At 46.5% G+C, this 17,940-nt stretch overlaps 1 protein-coding gene across 1 annotated transcript in view; it reads left to right on the plus strand.

Moving 5' to 3' along the window:
- The window catches only part of LOC119376329 (cytoplasmic dynein 2 intermediate chain 2-like), a 31,289-nt gene that overhangs the window by 4,012 nt on the left and 9,337 nt on the right, over positions 1 to 17,940 (plus strand). The window contains exons 4-5 of the mRNA XM_037646216.2: positions 1,780 to 1,884; positions 8,320 to 8,489. Coding sequence (XP_037502144.2) covers positions 1,780 to 1,884; positions 8,320 to 8,489 — 275 coding nt within the window. The remainder of the gene's footprint in view (positions 1 to 1,779; positions 1,885 to 8,319; positions 8,490 to 17,940) is intronic.

The following is a 17,940-nucleotide window of genomic DNA, read 5'->3' on the forward strand; positions in this document are numbered from 1 at the left end:
GGGGGAGGACACAGTGTCTTACCCAGCCCCTTACACAGGCCCGAACGCGCTAGCGCGTGCCAGCATACATGGTTCCCGAGCGGACGGTCGCCAATGGAAGGACGGACACAGCCCCGAGCAAAAGCCGCTTCGCATCTAAAAGAGGGGTGGAAAAAAGGAAAGGCGAGGAAACACGAAGTAAACCTAATTGCCGCAACACATGAGTCATGTGTTGCGGCAATGAGGTTTACTTCGTGTTTCCTCGCCTCGTCGAAAAGGTGGTAGAGTCATGTGACATGACTCTAGCACCTATTCGTGACGGACAAGGCAAACACGAAGTAACTGCCTCCAAGAGTTCTTTGCTCATTGGTCCCTGTCATGGCTGAATTTCCATTTTTTCCTTCTTGCGTCAATTTTCGTTCATTGCCTTTATATTTTCTGTTATCACGGTCGCGTCCGTTTTCCTCTTGCTCTGCACCTCGTCTTTCGTTTTATCTTTTAAATGAGGCAAGCAAGAACACCTTATCCCCTCTTTTGCTGCCAAATTACTCACTCACTGCCGTACGAACCGTCTTCACTGGTCACACATGACAAAAAAAAAAAAAAATTGGCTCAAAGCGTGCACTAAGCCGCGCAAAGCTCGATACACGGCGAAGCTGAGCGTTCTCATGCTTATTTAGTGCTCTGTCTAGGCAGAACTTGGCTGTATCGAGGTTTAACGTGGCTTGGACTTGGCTGTAACGTTGTTGAATTTTTGCTCTAACTTGGTTTGAACTGTTGCTTGAGCTTGGCTGTAGCGGGGTTGAACTTTGGCTTTACGGCGCATGAGAGCGAGAAGCTTCTGGCTATGGCCAGTCTTCGTCGTTCGAGTAGAAGAGCCGGACGGCATCGGGCGCCTTCCATCGTCGTTGGCGTACGCCTTCCATCGTTTCGGGGCTTTCTTGAAGCCGCCGTTGGCTTACCCGCTACCTATAGTTTCTGTCGTTCTACGTACTCGGGGTCTTCGGCTCGCCGCCGTCGAATCGCAGTCGTTTGTTGTTGGGCTAAGTGTTGCCTTCTTCATTTCAGTGGACCAGTGGTGAGCAGTGCGATTTACCTAATTTCTGTGGCACATACCCGTTTATGATGATGACAGTTTTTTGGTTCGTAGGATAAGGAACGATTTACTATAAACAGCTTCGCTGTTAAAACTCCTCACTGCATCATGCTTTCCCTACTAGTATAACGTTATGACGGTACAGTTCTGGTCAACACATTATAGCTTGCTTTGTACTTTTTAAACTACAGAACTGAAACGAATTTTCTTCGTTCTCCACTCGTGCCCAACTATGAGAATTGTGGCTGCCGTACTGCTAAGCGCGCTCGTGCGCCGCAGCCCAATGTACTCAGCACATGGTCAAGGCGAGTGACGCCAACTATCAGGAGACCGGCGCCTGCCGGGCATCGAGCTCCTCGAGCGACTTGAGGCGTAATCGACTAATCCGACAGAGCCGCCGGAAGAAATGCAGCGGATTAAGAAAAACAAGACCGTTCAACCCGCCTTCGGCCGCCAGTCTTCCTTAGCGCCGCACCCGTCTGTTTCCATCAACGTCACGTTGGAAAACTCGCGTCCGCGGAGAAAACAAGTTGGACAGGGCGTCCAGTAAACGCGCTCCACGATCTAAGCCTGTGCTCGAAAGAGAGCGTACACCCGCTTGCAGGGAGTTATTTGTAGAACATTTCAGATGGGCGAGACGACGGCAGCTGCTATTTTGCATCTCGCGAAGAGCACTCGCGTATTCTCTCTCGTTTCTCTTTCAGTTACGTCGCTTGCCAAGAACAATTTCGACGACGAGGTCTTCGTGATGGGAACTGAAGGAGGCGGAGTTCTTCAGGGATCGCTCAGTCTGTCGAGGCCGATAGCACGTAAGACTTTTCACATCATGTATGCCATTCCAAAGCGGCATATGCCTTCCAGAAGCAGTAACCTGGATTCCCCGAGAGAACTATAGTGTTGTTGTGCGCGTAAGCTAATTTTGCGTGTGCAACATCTGCCTTCAGTACTGAGTGTTTGCGGACGATGTGAAAACAATGAGGAAACGTACTTCTGAAAAGTGGAAACGGCGTTCTAAAGCTAAAGGCCGGCCGGCCGCCGCCATCTCGCTAGAGGAATCGAACCGATTAACGTTGTATAGAATATGGCGGAGAACAGAAAGCGATTTGTTTTTTCTAGCTATCACAAGGCGTTTTCTTCTGGCGTCTAGGTAAAACATAAAGCGTTGTCTTCTAGCTTCCAGCGGCTTTAACAATTGCGATTTTGTCATATACATTCTAAGAAAAAAAGGTTCCTTTGGCTCTTTTATGTGAGTCCTGACTTGCCACATACATGACTTTCTTTAAAAAGACACGCGAACTCTCTTTAGAGGTCATTATACTCTCGCCAAAGAGTTCTGGAACTCAAAAGAGAGTTAGTGTGTTTCTTTGAAGAAAGTCATATTCGTGCCATGTCAGGACTCACCCAAAAGGGTAACACACTTTTTTTTCTTGTAGTGTAGATAATACTCGAGGTGTCTGTATCACCAGTTTTATCACGAATTCTGAATTTCATGGTAAACTGCATGAAACATCCTGATACCGGTAATCAGTAAATAATATTTAGCCAACAACAACCACCTGTTATTTTGCAGTTAGCCTATGACTTACACTAGTATATCAATTAAAAGCCGCTGAACCGAAATAGGTCTGCAGCTTGTGGCGGCACGCTTCAAGGGTGAAGTACGTACGTAGGAAAACGCTGGCTTCACCATTGCTGGTGAGAATCAGTGGGGGCTGCCAGAAAAGTAATCTTCTTTTTAAACCTCCTGACTAGAACAAATGTGGAAGTAAATTAATGGCGCCGCAGGTCCGAGTCATCAGCTCGAAAGAAAAGTGCCTGGGGTTTGGTTGGACTATGCTGCTATAGCCGCCATGAGGCTGCTTTGAGGACGCTCGGAAATTTCTTCGTAAATTCGTGAGTGCGTGTGCGAGGGACTAAGTCTCTACAAAAAAATTACGCTTGGCTTCAACGAAAAGGTCCTTGTCTTCTGATGCCATACAGTGAACTACCGTGACTGCTTCTTCCCATGTTTGAAGTGGTGAGTAGTCGTTGAACAAGCTGGGGCCAACGTTTGTACAAGAGGGCTGGTCTTCGTCAAGGCGTTCTTCAGGTCTCCTTGGCAAAATGTTGGCTCAAGCGACACTCCTTGTTCGACGACTTCTTAGCCTTCGTCTTCCTTAAAACAGCATGTAGTCTTGTCTGGATCCCACTATATTTGTCATTTGTATATTCAGAAACGCATATACTGTATATGTTACATACTTTTAAATTATTTATCGCTCGGCTTATCTTCTCTGGCTACAGATTGGTGTTCTTGTTCAGGCCTTCGCATGCAAACATAAATCCATTACCGGGTGAAAATATTGTTAGCGCCGTAAGCAGGTTGCCAAGACGCAGGTGTCCTGAAAACAAATTATTTTATTCAGTGGAAGCTGTCGCGCAATAATTCTTGAAGTCGCCCCGGAGGGCGTTTTGACCCACCCATCCACCCACCGCATTCTGTTTGATATACCTACCGCATCTGATGTATCAAGTTCATTCGATATATGATGAGGAAAGAGCGAACGCACTGATTCGCTACAACCTAATTCGTTCTAGTTTTCCCCTCCTTCGTCCCACTAGATTTACTTTCATTATGATATGGGGCACCTAAATTCGAAGTCTGCGGGCTGACACATACACTGACGTAGTTACGTATTGGCCTGTCCGTGAAGTTGATCAGTGATGCGGGTTGGTATCGAGGACTGAGGTGCTATGCTGGATGGCCCGAGCTTCTCGTGAACACGAGTTTGCTCCGAGCTCGCACTACTGTGCGAGCTCGGAAGACAGTGCGGAGCGCGCGAAAGCAGCGTTGTGAAAAACTGCTACAAAACGCGCATGTCGTCACAAACGCATGTGCGAACGCATCAGTGCCGCCACTCAGCCAACACTTCAACAGTGCAGCAACGCCAGTGTGACTGTCGCCACTATCTCTTGCCAACTGAACATCGCGCCTCCATAGGCGTGTTTCGTGAGCGGTTGTCCTCTTTCGCTCAGTTCTTTCGTTCCCACTGCAGCATGGAATGTCCACTCTCGAAGGCTAAAGGGCGCACACGCAGCAGTCCTCGTGCAGCTCGTTTCGCTTCTTTCGAATATTACAGATAAATAAATGGACAGGTTACTGCTACTTACATTACACGTTTGAGACGATTTTTCTGCAGTAACGAATCGGTAGAAACAATGTCTCCACAAGCAGGTAAATAGTATAAATAGTAACATTTCTCGCCGCAAATGCCACCATGGGCACTTGCTTCATGACTGTGAGTGGTACGTCGTGAGCGCGGTGAAAATGAATACGACACAATCGTAGCCACGTGATATAATTTTACTTCATCGTGCGTGTGTGCATAGTCCTGTGCGATTAAACTCATAGATGAATCGTGCCGCTCACTGGCGTTGCGGCGTAAGCACTGCTCCTCGCAAGAGCAAATGCGGTGGGCAGACCTGATCTTCGCCGCCGGGCGTCTGTCATCAAACTGATTGACGCGCGAACTCGGTACAAACTCGTGGATTCGAAAAGAACCCAGTTCAACTCGTGACTGCCATAGTGCTGGTGTGCCTGTCAAGCGTTCATGCGGTGGACGCTAAGCAGCAGCTTCTTTGCATATAAAATAATTTGGCCAACTTGCACTACTTGTGCAGGCCGGAGCCATCGGAGGAGCTTGTGATCACCAAGCTTCTTCCATTTTTTACGTGGCTCGTCTATTCAGTCTGCGCAGTCTGCTTCAAAGTGAAGAACCACGTCACTTCGGTCTCAGTTTCGAGGCTATTAATGATGTAGGTCTTATTTAACACGATATTGAATAGTTCTGTCACAATTGGTGATCTTTTATTTACACGACATTCATTACTCATGTTTAATTAGCAAGACTTTAATTAGTATGCAGCTAATCAGCACAATCGTAATTAGCATCACATTGGTGAGTAAGGTTCTAATTCGCTTGGTTTTAAATAGCGCGCCCATAATTAGCGTCGTATTAGTGTGGTCTTAATTAGATAAGTTTAAACTTTACACGGCTTCATTAGCATAATCTTAGATGTGACTTAATTAGCTCGGTCCTAGCATGACCTGGCTTAATTAGCTTGGTCATAGCAGTCTTGACTTAATTAGCTAGGTATACCGCCCAGCCAATAGCCAATCAGCCGGGCGCACGTGCTCGGGGAGCGAGCACACGATAAATGAGAGAACGAAGAGGGTGCGCGCTGAGGAACGCACTAGAATGTACGGCCGACCATGATGATCACACACGTGGCCTCGACGATTAGCTCCGGCCGCGGGTGTTGTAAAGCGCTCGGCCGGAGCTAATCTCAGAGTCCACGGTGCTGATTATTCTAAGGGATACTTAGTGCAGATATTAAGCACCTGAAAATAAATTTAAATAGCCCGTACCTCTAAAAAATATCGTTAGTAAACGTTTCTGACACTTGTCTTGCATGGGTACACTTCTGCACTGAGTGGAACGACAAACAAATTAAAGAAGACGCCTGTGGTTTGAAGGCACCACCCACTTTGCCGACCGCCCTTGACGTGACGCCGCGTTCTATCGTAACCAATCGAACGCAGCGCGCGCTGAGGGAAGGATTTGACCTTTTCGTACTGGTAGCTCGTTCAAAAGAGAGTGTCGCCAGAGCTCCGAAACATTTCGAGTTTCGCCAAACTCGGGCCATCCTGCACATCACCCCTGGAATCGAACTTTAGCGAACCAACACGTTCACGTCTTCGAAAGACTGCGATGACGTGCAGGTAACGTTATTTATTTATTATTTATTTATTTATTTATTTATTTATTTATTTATTTATTTATTTATTATTTATAGGTCCCGAAGGTCCCGCTTGGCAACGTTACAAAGTTATGGACGGATAAATGATCGCCTGCCAGTTAGCTAGCGTGACAGGGTTCGCGATTACAGCGATTTCGGGAAAAAAGTGCATACGTTCCAACCTGCAGGCGTCTACAGCAAAAAAGAAGGGATAGAGGAGCGAGAGAGAGACCGCTGAAAGGTATAGTAGTATGGACAAGCACAGGATAAGCTAGCTACATTCTACATTCGGAATGGCCAAGGTGAGAATACGGGGACGTGGAGTTATGTGTCCGTTACCTGGTGGCAATTAATAAAAGAATCTAAGAGGAGTTACTTAATGGAAATGCGTGACGCTTGGGCAGATATGCAACGCTGCATTTTAAGGATACAGATGCTTAAGCGCAAACGGTATTCGTTGAGTATAAATCGTGTCGCAGGGCTGAGGTACGGCCTCAAGTGTGCTGTAGAAGTTTGCTTGATGAGGATCAAATGCAGTACAAGCGTATTGGAGTTTTGGTCGAATGAAAGTTTTATAGGCCAGTAACCTCACAGCGGAGGGTGCTAGGGATGAATTACGGGGCGAGTAGGCAAGCAAACGGTTTGCAGACATATTATGCGGATGACGTGTTGAGTCCAGGTTGTTCGCGACAAATGGAGAAACCTAAGCATAAACACAGTAGACTTCAGTTCGACTTGCGTTATAAAACAGTTATCTTGGAATACAAGGAAAAAGTAGTTTCTTTGACGATGGAAGGAAATTAATCACGTCTTATTTGCGTTCAAGGACATTAGCGAGCCATTTCAATCATTTCTCTATTCGGAAAAGGTCATCCTGGAGAGTATGGGCATCAGACTTTTGTGGCCTTACACATAACGCATTCATCTGCAAAAAGCGGCTGTTACACGAGACGCTAGACGGAAAGAGACTTTGCGGCACGCCAGTAATTACTGGGATAGGGTACGTGAGTGTGAATTGGCGAAAACAAATTGTTGGCAGTTGGTAAGAAGGCCTCGAATCAAACCAAGAACAGTCGGATTAAGATGAGGTGCGAAAGATAGTGCAAAAGGCGCGCGTGTGAGAAACTTTACCGCACGCATTCTCAAAGCCTAAAGAAACAAAAAAGGTTGATGGGACATTATGGTCAAAATAAGAATGTAGACAGAAAAAAAAGGCAGTTGTGTGCGTCAAGACTGTTACGTAAGGAAACTGCTCGGCTAACAGTTGGGCGGGCCTTCGTTGGCGTAGACAGGCTTTATAACATGTCTGAGCGTTCATTAGATTTTGTGCTTATGCATCAAGTAAAAAAAAGCTTTAGCAAAGCGTTTCTTACAGTGCGCTACGCTCAGATTTCATGCTTTGAGAAGTTGCAGGGAAGCCGCCATGGTGGTTTAGTAGTTATGGTGCCGACTGCTGACCCGAAGGTCGCGGGATCGAATCCCAGCTGCAGCGGCGCATTTTTGATGGTGGCGAAAATGCTTGAGGCCCGTATATTTTGATTTAGGTGTAGGTGCACGTTAAGGAACCCCGGTGGTCGAAATTTCTGGAACCGTCCACTACGGCGTCCCTCATCATATCGTGGCTTTGGGATGGTAAACCCCCAACATATTAAGCTGCAGGCAAATACTGATTCCGCACTTCGATAAGACGCGAGCGAAGCACTGACAGCTTATGTGCAAATATTGTTGGGGTATTACGTTCCACAACCACGATATTGGTTATGAAATCTGGGGTTCTTTAACTAACGTACATGCACCTAAATAAGCACGAGTGACTCTAGCGTTTGTCTTTATTGAAATGCGGATGCCGCGGCCGGGACTCGATCCCACGACCTTGGGTCAGTAGTCGAGCACCATAACCAGAGATCAACGCGGCGGGTGACAAAGTACTCCTAGGTGACAAACAATGAGATACTTATTCAAAGTAGCCTGCGCCAGACAGTGGAATTCTGTCACATTCACTTGGTTACTTGCATGGCAACCTGGCACTGCAACAATCACTGCATATACTGTCGTCGTATTTCTCGGAATTGCTGCTAAAAGAAATTAATTTCTTTTGACACTTCATTGTTGCCGCTCTTAAGTTCTTTTTTTTTCGATTTGGAACATGCACCAACTGTAGCAGCTTTCCTTGACAGCTCCTTGGTGTTCACGTGGCTTGATATTGGTTATAAAATTTGTTTTCATTTCGATGAATACCTGAGTGACGAGTCTAGTGTTTGCCCCGTCGATTCTTGGTTTCTCTTGTCATGCAGCTCAACCTCCCAAATTCCAGGCTCTCAGCTGTATGCAAAAAAAAGAAGAAAAAAAAAACATTGTATTCCGACAAGCACAAAAGGCCGCATTTCTTTGTGTGTTTTCGGAAGGTGTTCTATACAAGGAATGCTGAAACGTTTTTTTTGTTTGTTTCTTCTGCTTCGTTACAGCCGTAGTCGATGGACACGCGTCGCTAGAGCGCACCTACAGCTGTCCCGTCGTGGCAAGATTCCCTCCCCACCGTGGTCACACGCTGGACGTCCACTCGTCTCCCTTCGAAAGGAATGTGTTTGCGTCAGGAGGCATCGACAGAGAAGTCAAGGTGTACAGCCTGCTACAGGTAATCCTACCTGGGATGCTATGCAGGATGGCCCGAGTTTGGCGGAACTCGGAATCCCTAATAACGAACTAATAGTACGAAAAGGTCAAATCCAGCCCTCAGCGCGCGCCGCGTTCCATTGGTTACGATGGAACGATGCGTTACATCAAGGGCGGTTGCCAATGGTGGGTGGCGTCTTCAAAGCAGCGGCATCTTTCACTGTTTGTCGTTCCACTGAGTGCAGAAGTGCACCCATGTAAGAAAAGTGTCAGAAATTTTTAGTAACCATATTTTTTGGAGGTACGGACTGTTTAAATTGATCTTCAAGTGTTTAATGCTTGCACTAAATATGCTTCAGAATAATTAGTGCCGTAGCCTCCTAGATTAGCTCCGGCCGAACGCCTTTCAGCAGCGCGCGGCCGCACCTAATCGCCGAGGCCCATGTGATCATCGTGATTGGCCTCCATACCTCTAGCGCGTTGCTCGGCCGGCGCGGCGCGCTCTTCGTCCTCTCATCTTCTGATCACTCCCCCAACACGTGCGCCCGGCTGATCAGCTAATTAGCTAGGCGCTAGACCTAACTAAAAACCAAGACATGCTATGACCAAGCTAATTAAGCCAAGTCATGCTAAGAGCGAGCTTATTAAGCCACGTCTTGCTAAGAACATGCCGATTAGGACCATGCTAATTAAGATCACACTAATGAAGCCGTGTCATGCTAAGGCCGGGCTAATTAAAACGATGCTAATTAAGACATGCTATTCACGACCAAGCTAATCAAGACCTTGTTAACTCAGTGTTAAGACTATGCTAATTAAAACCATACTGATTCAGACAAGTCTATTCAAACCATGTTAACTGGGACTGACTAATTAAGATAAAGTTAATTAATGCCATGAAAATTGATACCGAGCTGACGCGGTTGTCACTCCGAAGCAGACTGAGCAGACCGAGCTGACTGAGCTGACGTTCGGCCACGTAAAAAGCTGGAAGTAACTGCTAATTAGCGCCCACCACATGAAACGCTTGACAGTCACACTGGCACTATGACAGTCCCGAGTTCAACTGGGGCCTTCTCAGAATCAACAAGTTTGAAGCCGAGCTCGCGTGCCAAGCAGTTTGGTTGACAGGCGCCCACGGCAAGGCTCGGGCCCGCCCACGGCAAGGTTCGAGCCCGCCCACCACGTTTGCTCTTGCCGAGTTGCAGTACTCACGTTGCAGCGCGAGTACTATACGAGCTCATAGCTGCACGATTCAGCTATGAGTTGCGACGTAACTTCATAAGATTTGACGTAACACATAATAATCGACGTAATATTCGATTGAAATGAAACAAGCTATACGAAAGTGCGTGTGCGCCCTTGTTGCCTTCAAGTGGAAATGTCCATGCTCCAGGTGGAACGAAAGAACTTGAACGAAAGAGAATAACCGCCCACGAACACGCCTGTGGGAGGCGCGATGTTAAGTTGGCAAAGAGATAGTGCGACAGTCACGCTGACGTTGCTGCACTGTTAAAATGTTGACTGAGTGGCGGCGCTGACGCGTTCGCACGCGGTGCTCCTTTGAAAAACCCCGCAAATGGCGCACACGCGTTTGCGACTATACACTGTAAACCACTTTACACCCGTATGGGTGTAACTTGGTGTCTATAACTCACACCCTTACACCCCAAAAAATAGTGTACCAAGCAGGATTACACCTATACAATGGGTGTAATTTCAAACTTTCACCCAATGGGTGTGGTTGGGTGTAAAAGCATATTACACCCAAATGAGAAAAAAGGGTGAGGGTGTAAAAGCACATTACACCCAAACGAGAAAAAGGGCGTTAGGGTGTTTATGCACAATTACACCCAAACACCCAGGCAAAAATTTCCATAATTCGAGTGGTTCCCCCCTCCCAGTTGGCTCCCACTGAAACGCTAGAAAGCTTACCCTTTAGCTAGTCCTTTCCAGGGCGCATGACCTATTATAGTGGCTCCTGCCACAGAGGGACAATCCTGGCAGCAGCACTGATTTTATGGTGCATATGAAGCACGGCATATATGGCCCTTACATATACAGTGCAATCGTGACTGAATACAAAGTCATCACTTAAAATGTGTTGACACATATTGCAAGATGTTCATACAATTACCCAATAGTACAAAATAAAGTCAAGCTTTAATAAACACAGAGCTCGTACATCCGAGACAAATTCTACGATACTCAATGACCTTTCTCGAGTGTGCATAGCGGCCTCGTGTATGCCGCCAAGCAAGGAGCACAAATGACATGGAGCACAAATGACCAAGGCGTTTGTGTCAAAATATGACGCAAGGGCGTTATTTCCACTTCATAATGGGGAATTCAATTTAACATGCTTCATTGTAACACAGCCGTATAGTGCAATATGGGTCTTAGAACAAGCGACACCCGTGCGAGTGGGGTGTAATAGATAAAAACGCCCTCGAAAAGGTAGCAGTTACAGAGAGAAGCACAAATGAACCTTCTTCCCTGTCAGCCCCCTTGGGGCACTACAGGCACCTGGTCCCTTTGGGCGCACCCCAGAATGAATTTTCTCACTGTAGTTGCCCTTCCCAAGAAGGGAAATATTGGTGCCACTTCTTATACCTGCACTTATGCAGTTGATAAAATAAGGTGCCATCGTCTTAAATGAGCTGCATAACATCAGTGTATGTGTTTGGAATCAACTGGAACACACAAGGTACGGTCTGGTCGTTCTCCTGTTAAGGAGATAGTTCAGAAATGTGCAATCCCTTGATGAGAAAGTGGATTGATAAAGTTTCAAAATTCCAGCAGTGACCATACCATTGTGCCTGTTGTCGACTTTCTTAGTAGGGTAAACACTGCCATCACACAGCTGTAGCTGATACACGAGCAGGGCATCAATGCCCCGTGACAACTCACGCAACATTATAACATACCTGCCAAGTTTGGAGAAACGGAATCCGGGAGATCTACTCAACGGGGGGGGGGGGGGGGGGGGGGGGGGGGTACGAAGTATGCCGACCGCGGGGGGGGGGGGGGCAGGGGGTATTGCGATAGCAATTATATGGACACTGTCAGCGGGATTTTGCGGTCGCCGCTGATCTGTACAGAGTCCGAACCGATAACATCGCTTACGCATCGTCTGTTTCACGTGCGAGTAAATGCGCGCTAGCGCTAGGGACGAACGCGGTTGAAGCAGAGATGAAACGACCCGGCCGTCATCGTCGCGCGAAGGGCACATGCGATCACATCGCTCCGCGCGCGAGGCCTGTCGTCGCTTGCTTACCAGTTATTTCGTCGGGCAAGGGACCATAAGGGGCGCCGTTGAGACGGGGACGGTCGCGAGCGCTGGCGAACACGCTATCTCGACAGACATCGGTAACGGCTACCCTTTTAAGTGCTGGGCTCTCCACTAAATTTTGTGTCACTACTGCTAAAGCAGTAGTGACACAAAATTTTGAAGGCGAGATAACTTGTGGGATAGATTTTTGTGTACACAAACGCATCATCTACGAAATATTAACGGCTGATATAACCTATAACACATTTAGGATCAATTTTTAAATTGCGTGTAGCGCATCTGTACGCGAAACGTCCCACCTCGCGTCACCGTGAAGCACGGGGCGCGCAATGCACTGGACGCGCGGGGCAAAACTGGATTTCCGGGAGATTTCTCTATGACCCGTACAACCGGGAGAAACGTTCAAATCCGGGAGTCTCCCGGGTAATCCGGGAGACTTGGCAGGTATGATTATAAGGACTCAGAATGTCATTTTCCACAGCAGGCCTCCATATTATCTCTTTTCTGGGAAAGTACATGAGTGAAGTAGAAAACTGTGCACATTGCTGAATTTATGAAATCTTTCCCACTTTCTCAAAAGCAATGTATTGTGGCTCCAACACAAAAAGTGAGCAATCGGGCCATGACGCGCACGTTGCAGCGCATGCTGAATGCGGTAATATGCAGGAAATGCATGGGAATAGGGACGTTATGACCACGACAGCACTGCAGAAGCATTACCTACGTAACAACAGTAGAATCAAATTTTACACGGGCATGTTCAGAGAAATTTAAAGATTATCCCTTTCCAAGCAAAGACAACAGAATCATTGGTAATTGAATAAAACGAGTATTTATTTCTTTTAACAAATATTGACAAAACTTAAAGCTTGTCATATAGCTCAAGAATAAATTTTAAAACAATATTCGATGCACTGATTTCACTGACAAGTACTGGCAGTTTTGTTAAGCTCAAGTTTCAATAGCAAAAGATCTCAATTATTAAAACTACTGCAAAAAAAGTCACAAAGTCCTTTGAATATAAAAACTAAGCCAATAACCACAAAGTGGAATGACCTGCGAAAACATGTTGAAATCGGCAGAGACAAAATGGCTTGTATTAAAATGTCACAAGAAAGTGAGCAAGAAATTGAAATGAAATACTAGTACCGCCATAGTATTCGTTTCTATATAATGTAAAATAAATAACTACTCGTTACCATATGAAAATATAACCTTATGGCTTAAGCTCGAGTTAATCACAGGTGGCGACATACTTTAAGCAGAAGCTAAGGCCTATTTTCTAGGCTTTCTTGAAAAATGTTCAGGAGCTTTACTACTTGTGTCCTCGGAGTCATTACCCACTGGCCAAGAAGGAGCCACTCAACAGCGACGAGAATGTTGAACGCCTTGTGATGGCAGTCGATATTTAACAGCCAATGTACTGCCATGAGTGCAGCTACTCATTCTTCGGCATTGGACACACTGAAGAGCAGTTCTTTGTCCACATGGAGGAAAAGCTTGCTTGCATAGGGAAGATCGGGGCGATCGTACACAATGCAAGATGTTATTGGAACGCTGTCTTCCTGCATGATAAAAAATAAAAAAAATCATTGTCTGGAAGGCGCTACGCAGACTTCAATTATTTGTTTCAGTAAATAACGGTTTCTGTGCCGTCTACTATCGTGAGTAATATGAGCTCGAACATGCGAGCACGTGGAAAATAGCCTTAAAACTGAGATAGGGTGATACGTGGATGGCGCTGCCGAAACTGGAGGGGAGAGGGGGGGGGGGGCGCTGTTCCGCTGGCTGTTGGTACTCCCGCCTCGCTAGCGTTGCTGCGAGATGTCGGCTGATTGCGCGCCAATGACCGCTGGGTCATTCCACGCCAAACGTCCCTGACATTGCGCTCGACCCTCTCCAATTGTATTGTAAAAAATTGTGGACGTTCATATCAGTGCACTATTTGCCCTCGGAAAGTATTTTGTGGAAAAAAAAATTTTTCTTGTCTGTTACAGTGATTTGAATTTTGCCGTAGTGGGTGAAACATAGGTTGCGAAAAAATATTCTAAAAAATACAATACTTTACGGAACGCCTTAAATATCTGCTGTTTACTTGAAAAAGAATGGCACTATCTTATTATCACCCATTGACGACCTCTACTTTGTCTCACGATGTGCTTTGTGGTGAAGCAATGCTGCAATTCTGCGCCCATTTTGATTATTTTTTAAAAATTCTACGACTATTACAGGCAAAATAGGACTATATCACATGGCTCGATAGTTGGCAGTAAGCATGTAAAAAAAGTATTGAAGTCGATGACCAAGTAGTTTCGAAGTGGAAGGGGCGCAAACATTGAAAAATGTGTGAAATGCTCCACGTTTAGGCACATGTAGAGTAGTGATGTAGTCCACGTAAAAATGCACGCTTGGTCTCGTTGGGAAGAGTAAACAAATGAGATTTATTTGCGAAAGTTTCATCGGAGTGTTTTTTGTTTTTGGCGAGAAACAAAAATTTATGTTGAGCGTTCGCGGCGTGCCTGGGCGCGGGCCCGTAAGTCCGCTTCACTGCGCCGCCACTATTCCTTGGGGCAACGGAAGTATGCAGCGGCCACGCGGGTGGCACAATCGTGTGCTGCTGTGAGTTTTCACGTTTCGACACGCATTCTTCGGCTTTCCGCAGTGCCGCCGACGAAGTGTCAGGAAAAAGGAGTGATGGTTCATTTAAAATATATTATTATATAATAAAACTGGCTAACAGGCACCAGGAATACACTTATAATTCCTTTTTATGGGCAGCTAGCTTGAACGTGACTCGCGCCATTCGTGCCTCGGAGCCGAATGGTGCTACGTATTCTTACGCTCGGATCTTCGACAGAGGTGAACTTTGCTCCGGTGATCGCGTCGCCGAGCGAGCACGCGGCACTCGAAGGTTCGTCTTTCGGCCGCATCCCTTGGCAGCGCGTAAGATAAACATTGCGAATGGTGAGTATACTGCCACGGCTGGTGGAGCGCTTTTTATCCAGCGGCCGTGATACTGCTATCGTGTCATACTTTAGACGGAGAGCCTGTACAACGGAAACCGAAAGCGATAAATATACAAAAGGACGAAGCCGCCTTTAAGGCGGCTTCGTCCTTTTAAATGTCTATCGCCTTCGCTTAGTAATCGCAAGGCGATTACTAAGATGAAAGCATCGCATGCAGCGTCTAAGTTGAGCTCTCAGCAATGTTTGAGTCTACAATCTCAGTCAAAGGTACGCGCACGTTTCACCTTTTCGTGCCATCATCACTGACCACCACCTACTCAGCAACACAGGCATTTCAAGTGGCGAAGACCATACGTCGGCAACGGAAGTAAGAACTGCAACCTCCGCAGAGATCGAAAACACAACCCAAGCTCTGCGCCTGTCGTACATGTGCATGCAGTGACGTGGTAATGAAATTGTGCTCTGCTCCGACTACTAACCGGCAGCCTTTAGTGCCCTTCCGAAACATTCTGCCAGTCATATACACTGTTTGCAAGTTTTCAGCAACGTGAAAACTCACAGTAGCACACGATCGTGCCACCCGCGTGGGCGCTGCATACTTCCGTTGCCCCAAGGAACAGTGGCGGCGCAGTGAAGCGGACTTACGGGCCCGCGCCCAAGCACGCCGCGAACGCTCAACATAAATTTTTGTTTCTCGCCAAAAACAAAAAACACTCCGATGAAACTTCCACAAATAAATCTCCTTTGTTTACTCTTCCCAACGAGACCAAGCGTGCATTTTTACTTGGACTGCATCACCACTCTACAGGTGCCTGAATGTGGAGCATTTCACACATTTTTCAATGTTTGCGCCCCTTCCACTTCGAAACTACTCGGTCATCGACTTCAATACTTTTTTTACATGCTTACTGCCAACTATCGAGCCATGTGATATAGTCCTATTTTGCCTGTAATAGTCGTAGAATTTTTAAAAAATAATCAAAATGGGCGCAGAATTGCAGCATTGCTTCACCACAAAGCACATCGTGAGACAAAGTAGTGGTCGTCAATGGGCGATAATAAGATAGTACCATTCCTTTTCAAGTAAACAGCAGATATTTTAGGCGTTCCGTAAAGTATTGTATTTTTTAGAGTATTTTTTCGCAACCTATGTTTCACCCACTACGGCAAAATTCAAATCACTGTAACAGACAAGAAAAATTTTTTTTTTCCAAAAAATACTTTCCGAGGGCAAATAGTGCACTGATATGAACGTCCACAATTTTTTACAATACAATTGGAGAGGGTCGAGCGCAATGTCTGGGACGTTTGGCGTGGAATGACCCCGCTAGCAATGATAACAAAATAAATAATGAGGCGCAGCAAAATCCTCAGCCGACACCACCGAGATACCGATGCGCAAGCATGGCCTGCGCATCGTGGCAGGCTACGTCACAGCCGATATCTCAGCAGCTACCTAGTCTGATGTGGCTGTTCGCGTTGATGGCAATTCATATCACCGCTAGCGGCCACTGACACTATCTAAGATGCTGTTTCGCATCAACAATATCGAAGCGGGAGGGTAAACAGCTAATGGAAGCGCGGCGCCCTTTCCACTTTGTTTCCGACAGCCGCTGCTGCGAATCAGCAGACGTAAGGTCCAAGGCTGTTCGCCACGCGCTCGCGTGTTCTAGCTCATATTGCTCACGATAGTACCATCCAAACATGAAGCTCATGACATACCCCATATGTAATTGAAGAGAATTAACAGCTTTTCTACGTGCAATTAGCTTGTTTGGGAAATAGAAAGTACTATTTGACAAATATCATCCGCATTTTTAAAAAAAAGGAGCATTCTTTAGTGGCATGAAGGATTCCTGCACATCGATAAAAAGCATATAAAACAAAACTATGCAGAAAGGCCTTCTCTTCGAGGCTGCAACTTGCAGCCTTGAAGATGATTGGAGAATTTAAAATATCTGATAAATCATTAGGCTTGTCTTTTACCAAATAATATCATTGGAGGTGGTCGTACAAACTGCGTTTTTTATTGTTTGTACACGTAAAAGTATTTAGCGAAGTTACAACGCCAAAGCGAGGCGAGGCGCATATAACTCTTAATAACCACAACAAAATAATGAAAGCTAGACATAATGGAAACAAACAGAATAACATAAATTGTGCTCGAACGCAGGCACTCAGGTGTACGCATGAAGGGGGGGGGGAGGGTGCCCCCCCCCTTGTCAATTCAGACAGAGGGGGGGGGGCTCAAAGTCTGCCCCCATACTTTCACTTTTTAGTAAGGCGGGGGGAGGGGGGCAGCGATTAACCTTCCTACTTCCCTCCCCCCTGATGGGGAACCCTGCGCACGTCTAAGTGCACACTGATGCTCGAACTAGCGCTTGCACAGTTCAGGCGATTCGGCCACACATAGACATGAAAAATTCATTCGAACACAAGTCAAGTTTAACGAACGGCTCCCCGTGCACGGGTGCCGGCATTATCACGCAACCTATGTTACGGATTAATTAAAACAACGGTACAAATTTAACGAAACGGAATGTATTAGCACTTAGACGAGCCTCGCGCGGCGTACCTAAAACGAAGCAACATGCTGCGTTAAAATGACCCACACGCATCAACCCGAGCATCACGGTAGCTTTAGCGCACAAAACGAACACGGACAGAAAAGAACGACGCGGACACCACGTCGTTGTTTTCTGTCCTGTTTCTTTTTTTTCTTGTGCGAAAAAAAAAGCACTTGAATTACCAACACACCGAAGCATACGCGCCTTAGACACGCTTGACGCTCAGAGGTAACAGGCGCCGTCACAACCCAACTATTCTTAAATCGAAATAGTGGTTCATCGAGAGCGGCGCCCCCTTCCAACACCACCGCCGACAGGAGGGCACCGCCACAACTGCGTTCAAATCCCCCTCCGAATCACAGCCGCGCATGCGCACACTGCTTTCAACACCAAACAAAGCAAAGCTTGCCCGCGCCTAATGTCACACAACTTTGCCTTCATCCCGATGAAACAATACACTCACATATGCTCGCTACGTTAACAAATGCTCACCGATCGTCAACCATTTAAGAAAAGCTTAGTTAACGGCATTAGATCGCGCTCTCGGAGTTAACAAAGCGCTGGCCGTAGCAACGTGATAGTGGTACCAGTGGTACATACCGTTTCAGTTCGAGTGCTCCACGATATGAAGCTGCAGGTCTCCCTTTG

The sequence above is a fragment of the Rhipicephalus sanguineus genome, unplaced genomic scaffold (genome assembly GCF_013339695.2).
Source record: "Rhipicephalus sanguineus isolate Rsan-2018 unplaced genomic scaffold, BIME_Rsan_1.4 Seq1178, whole genome shotgun sequence".
NCBI lineage: Eukaryota > Metazoa > Arthropoda > Arachnida > Ixodida > Ixodidae > Rhipicephalus > Rhipicephalus sanguineus.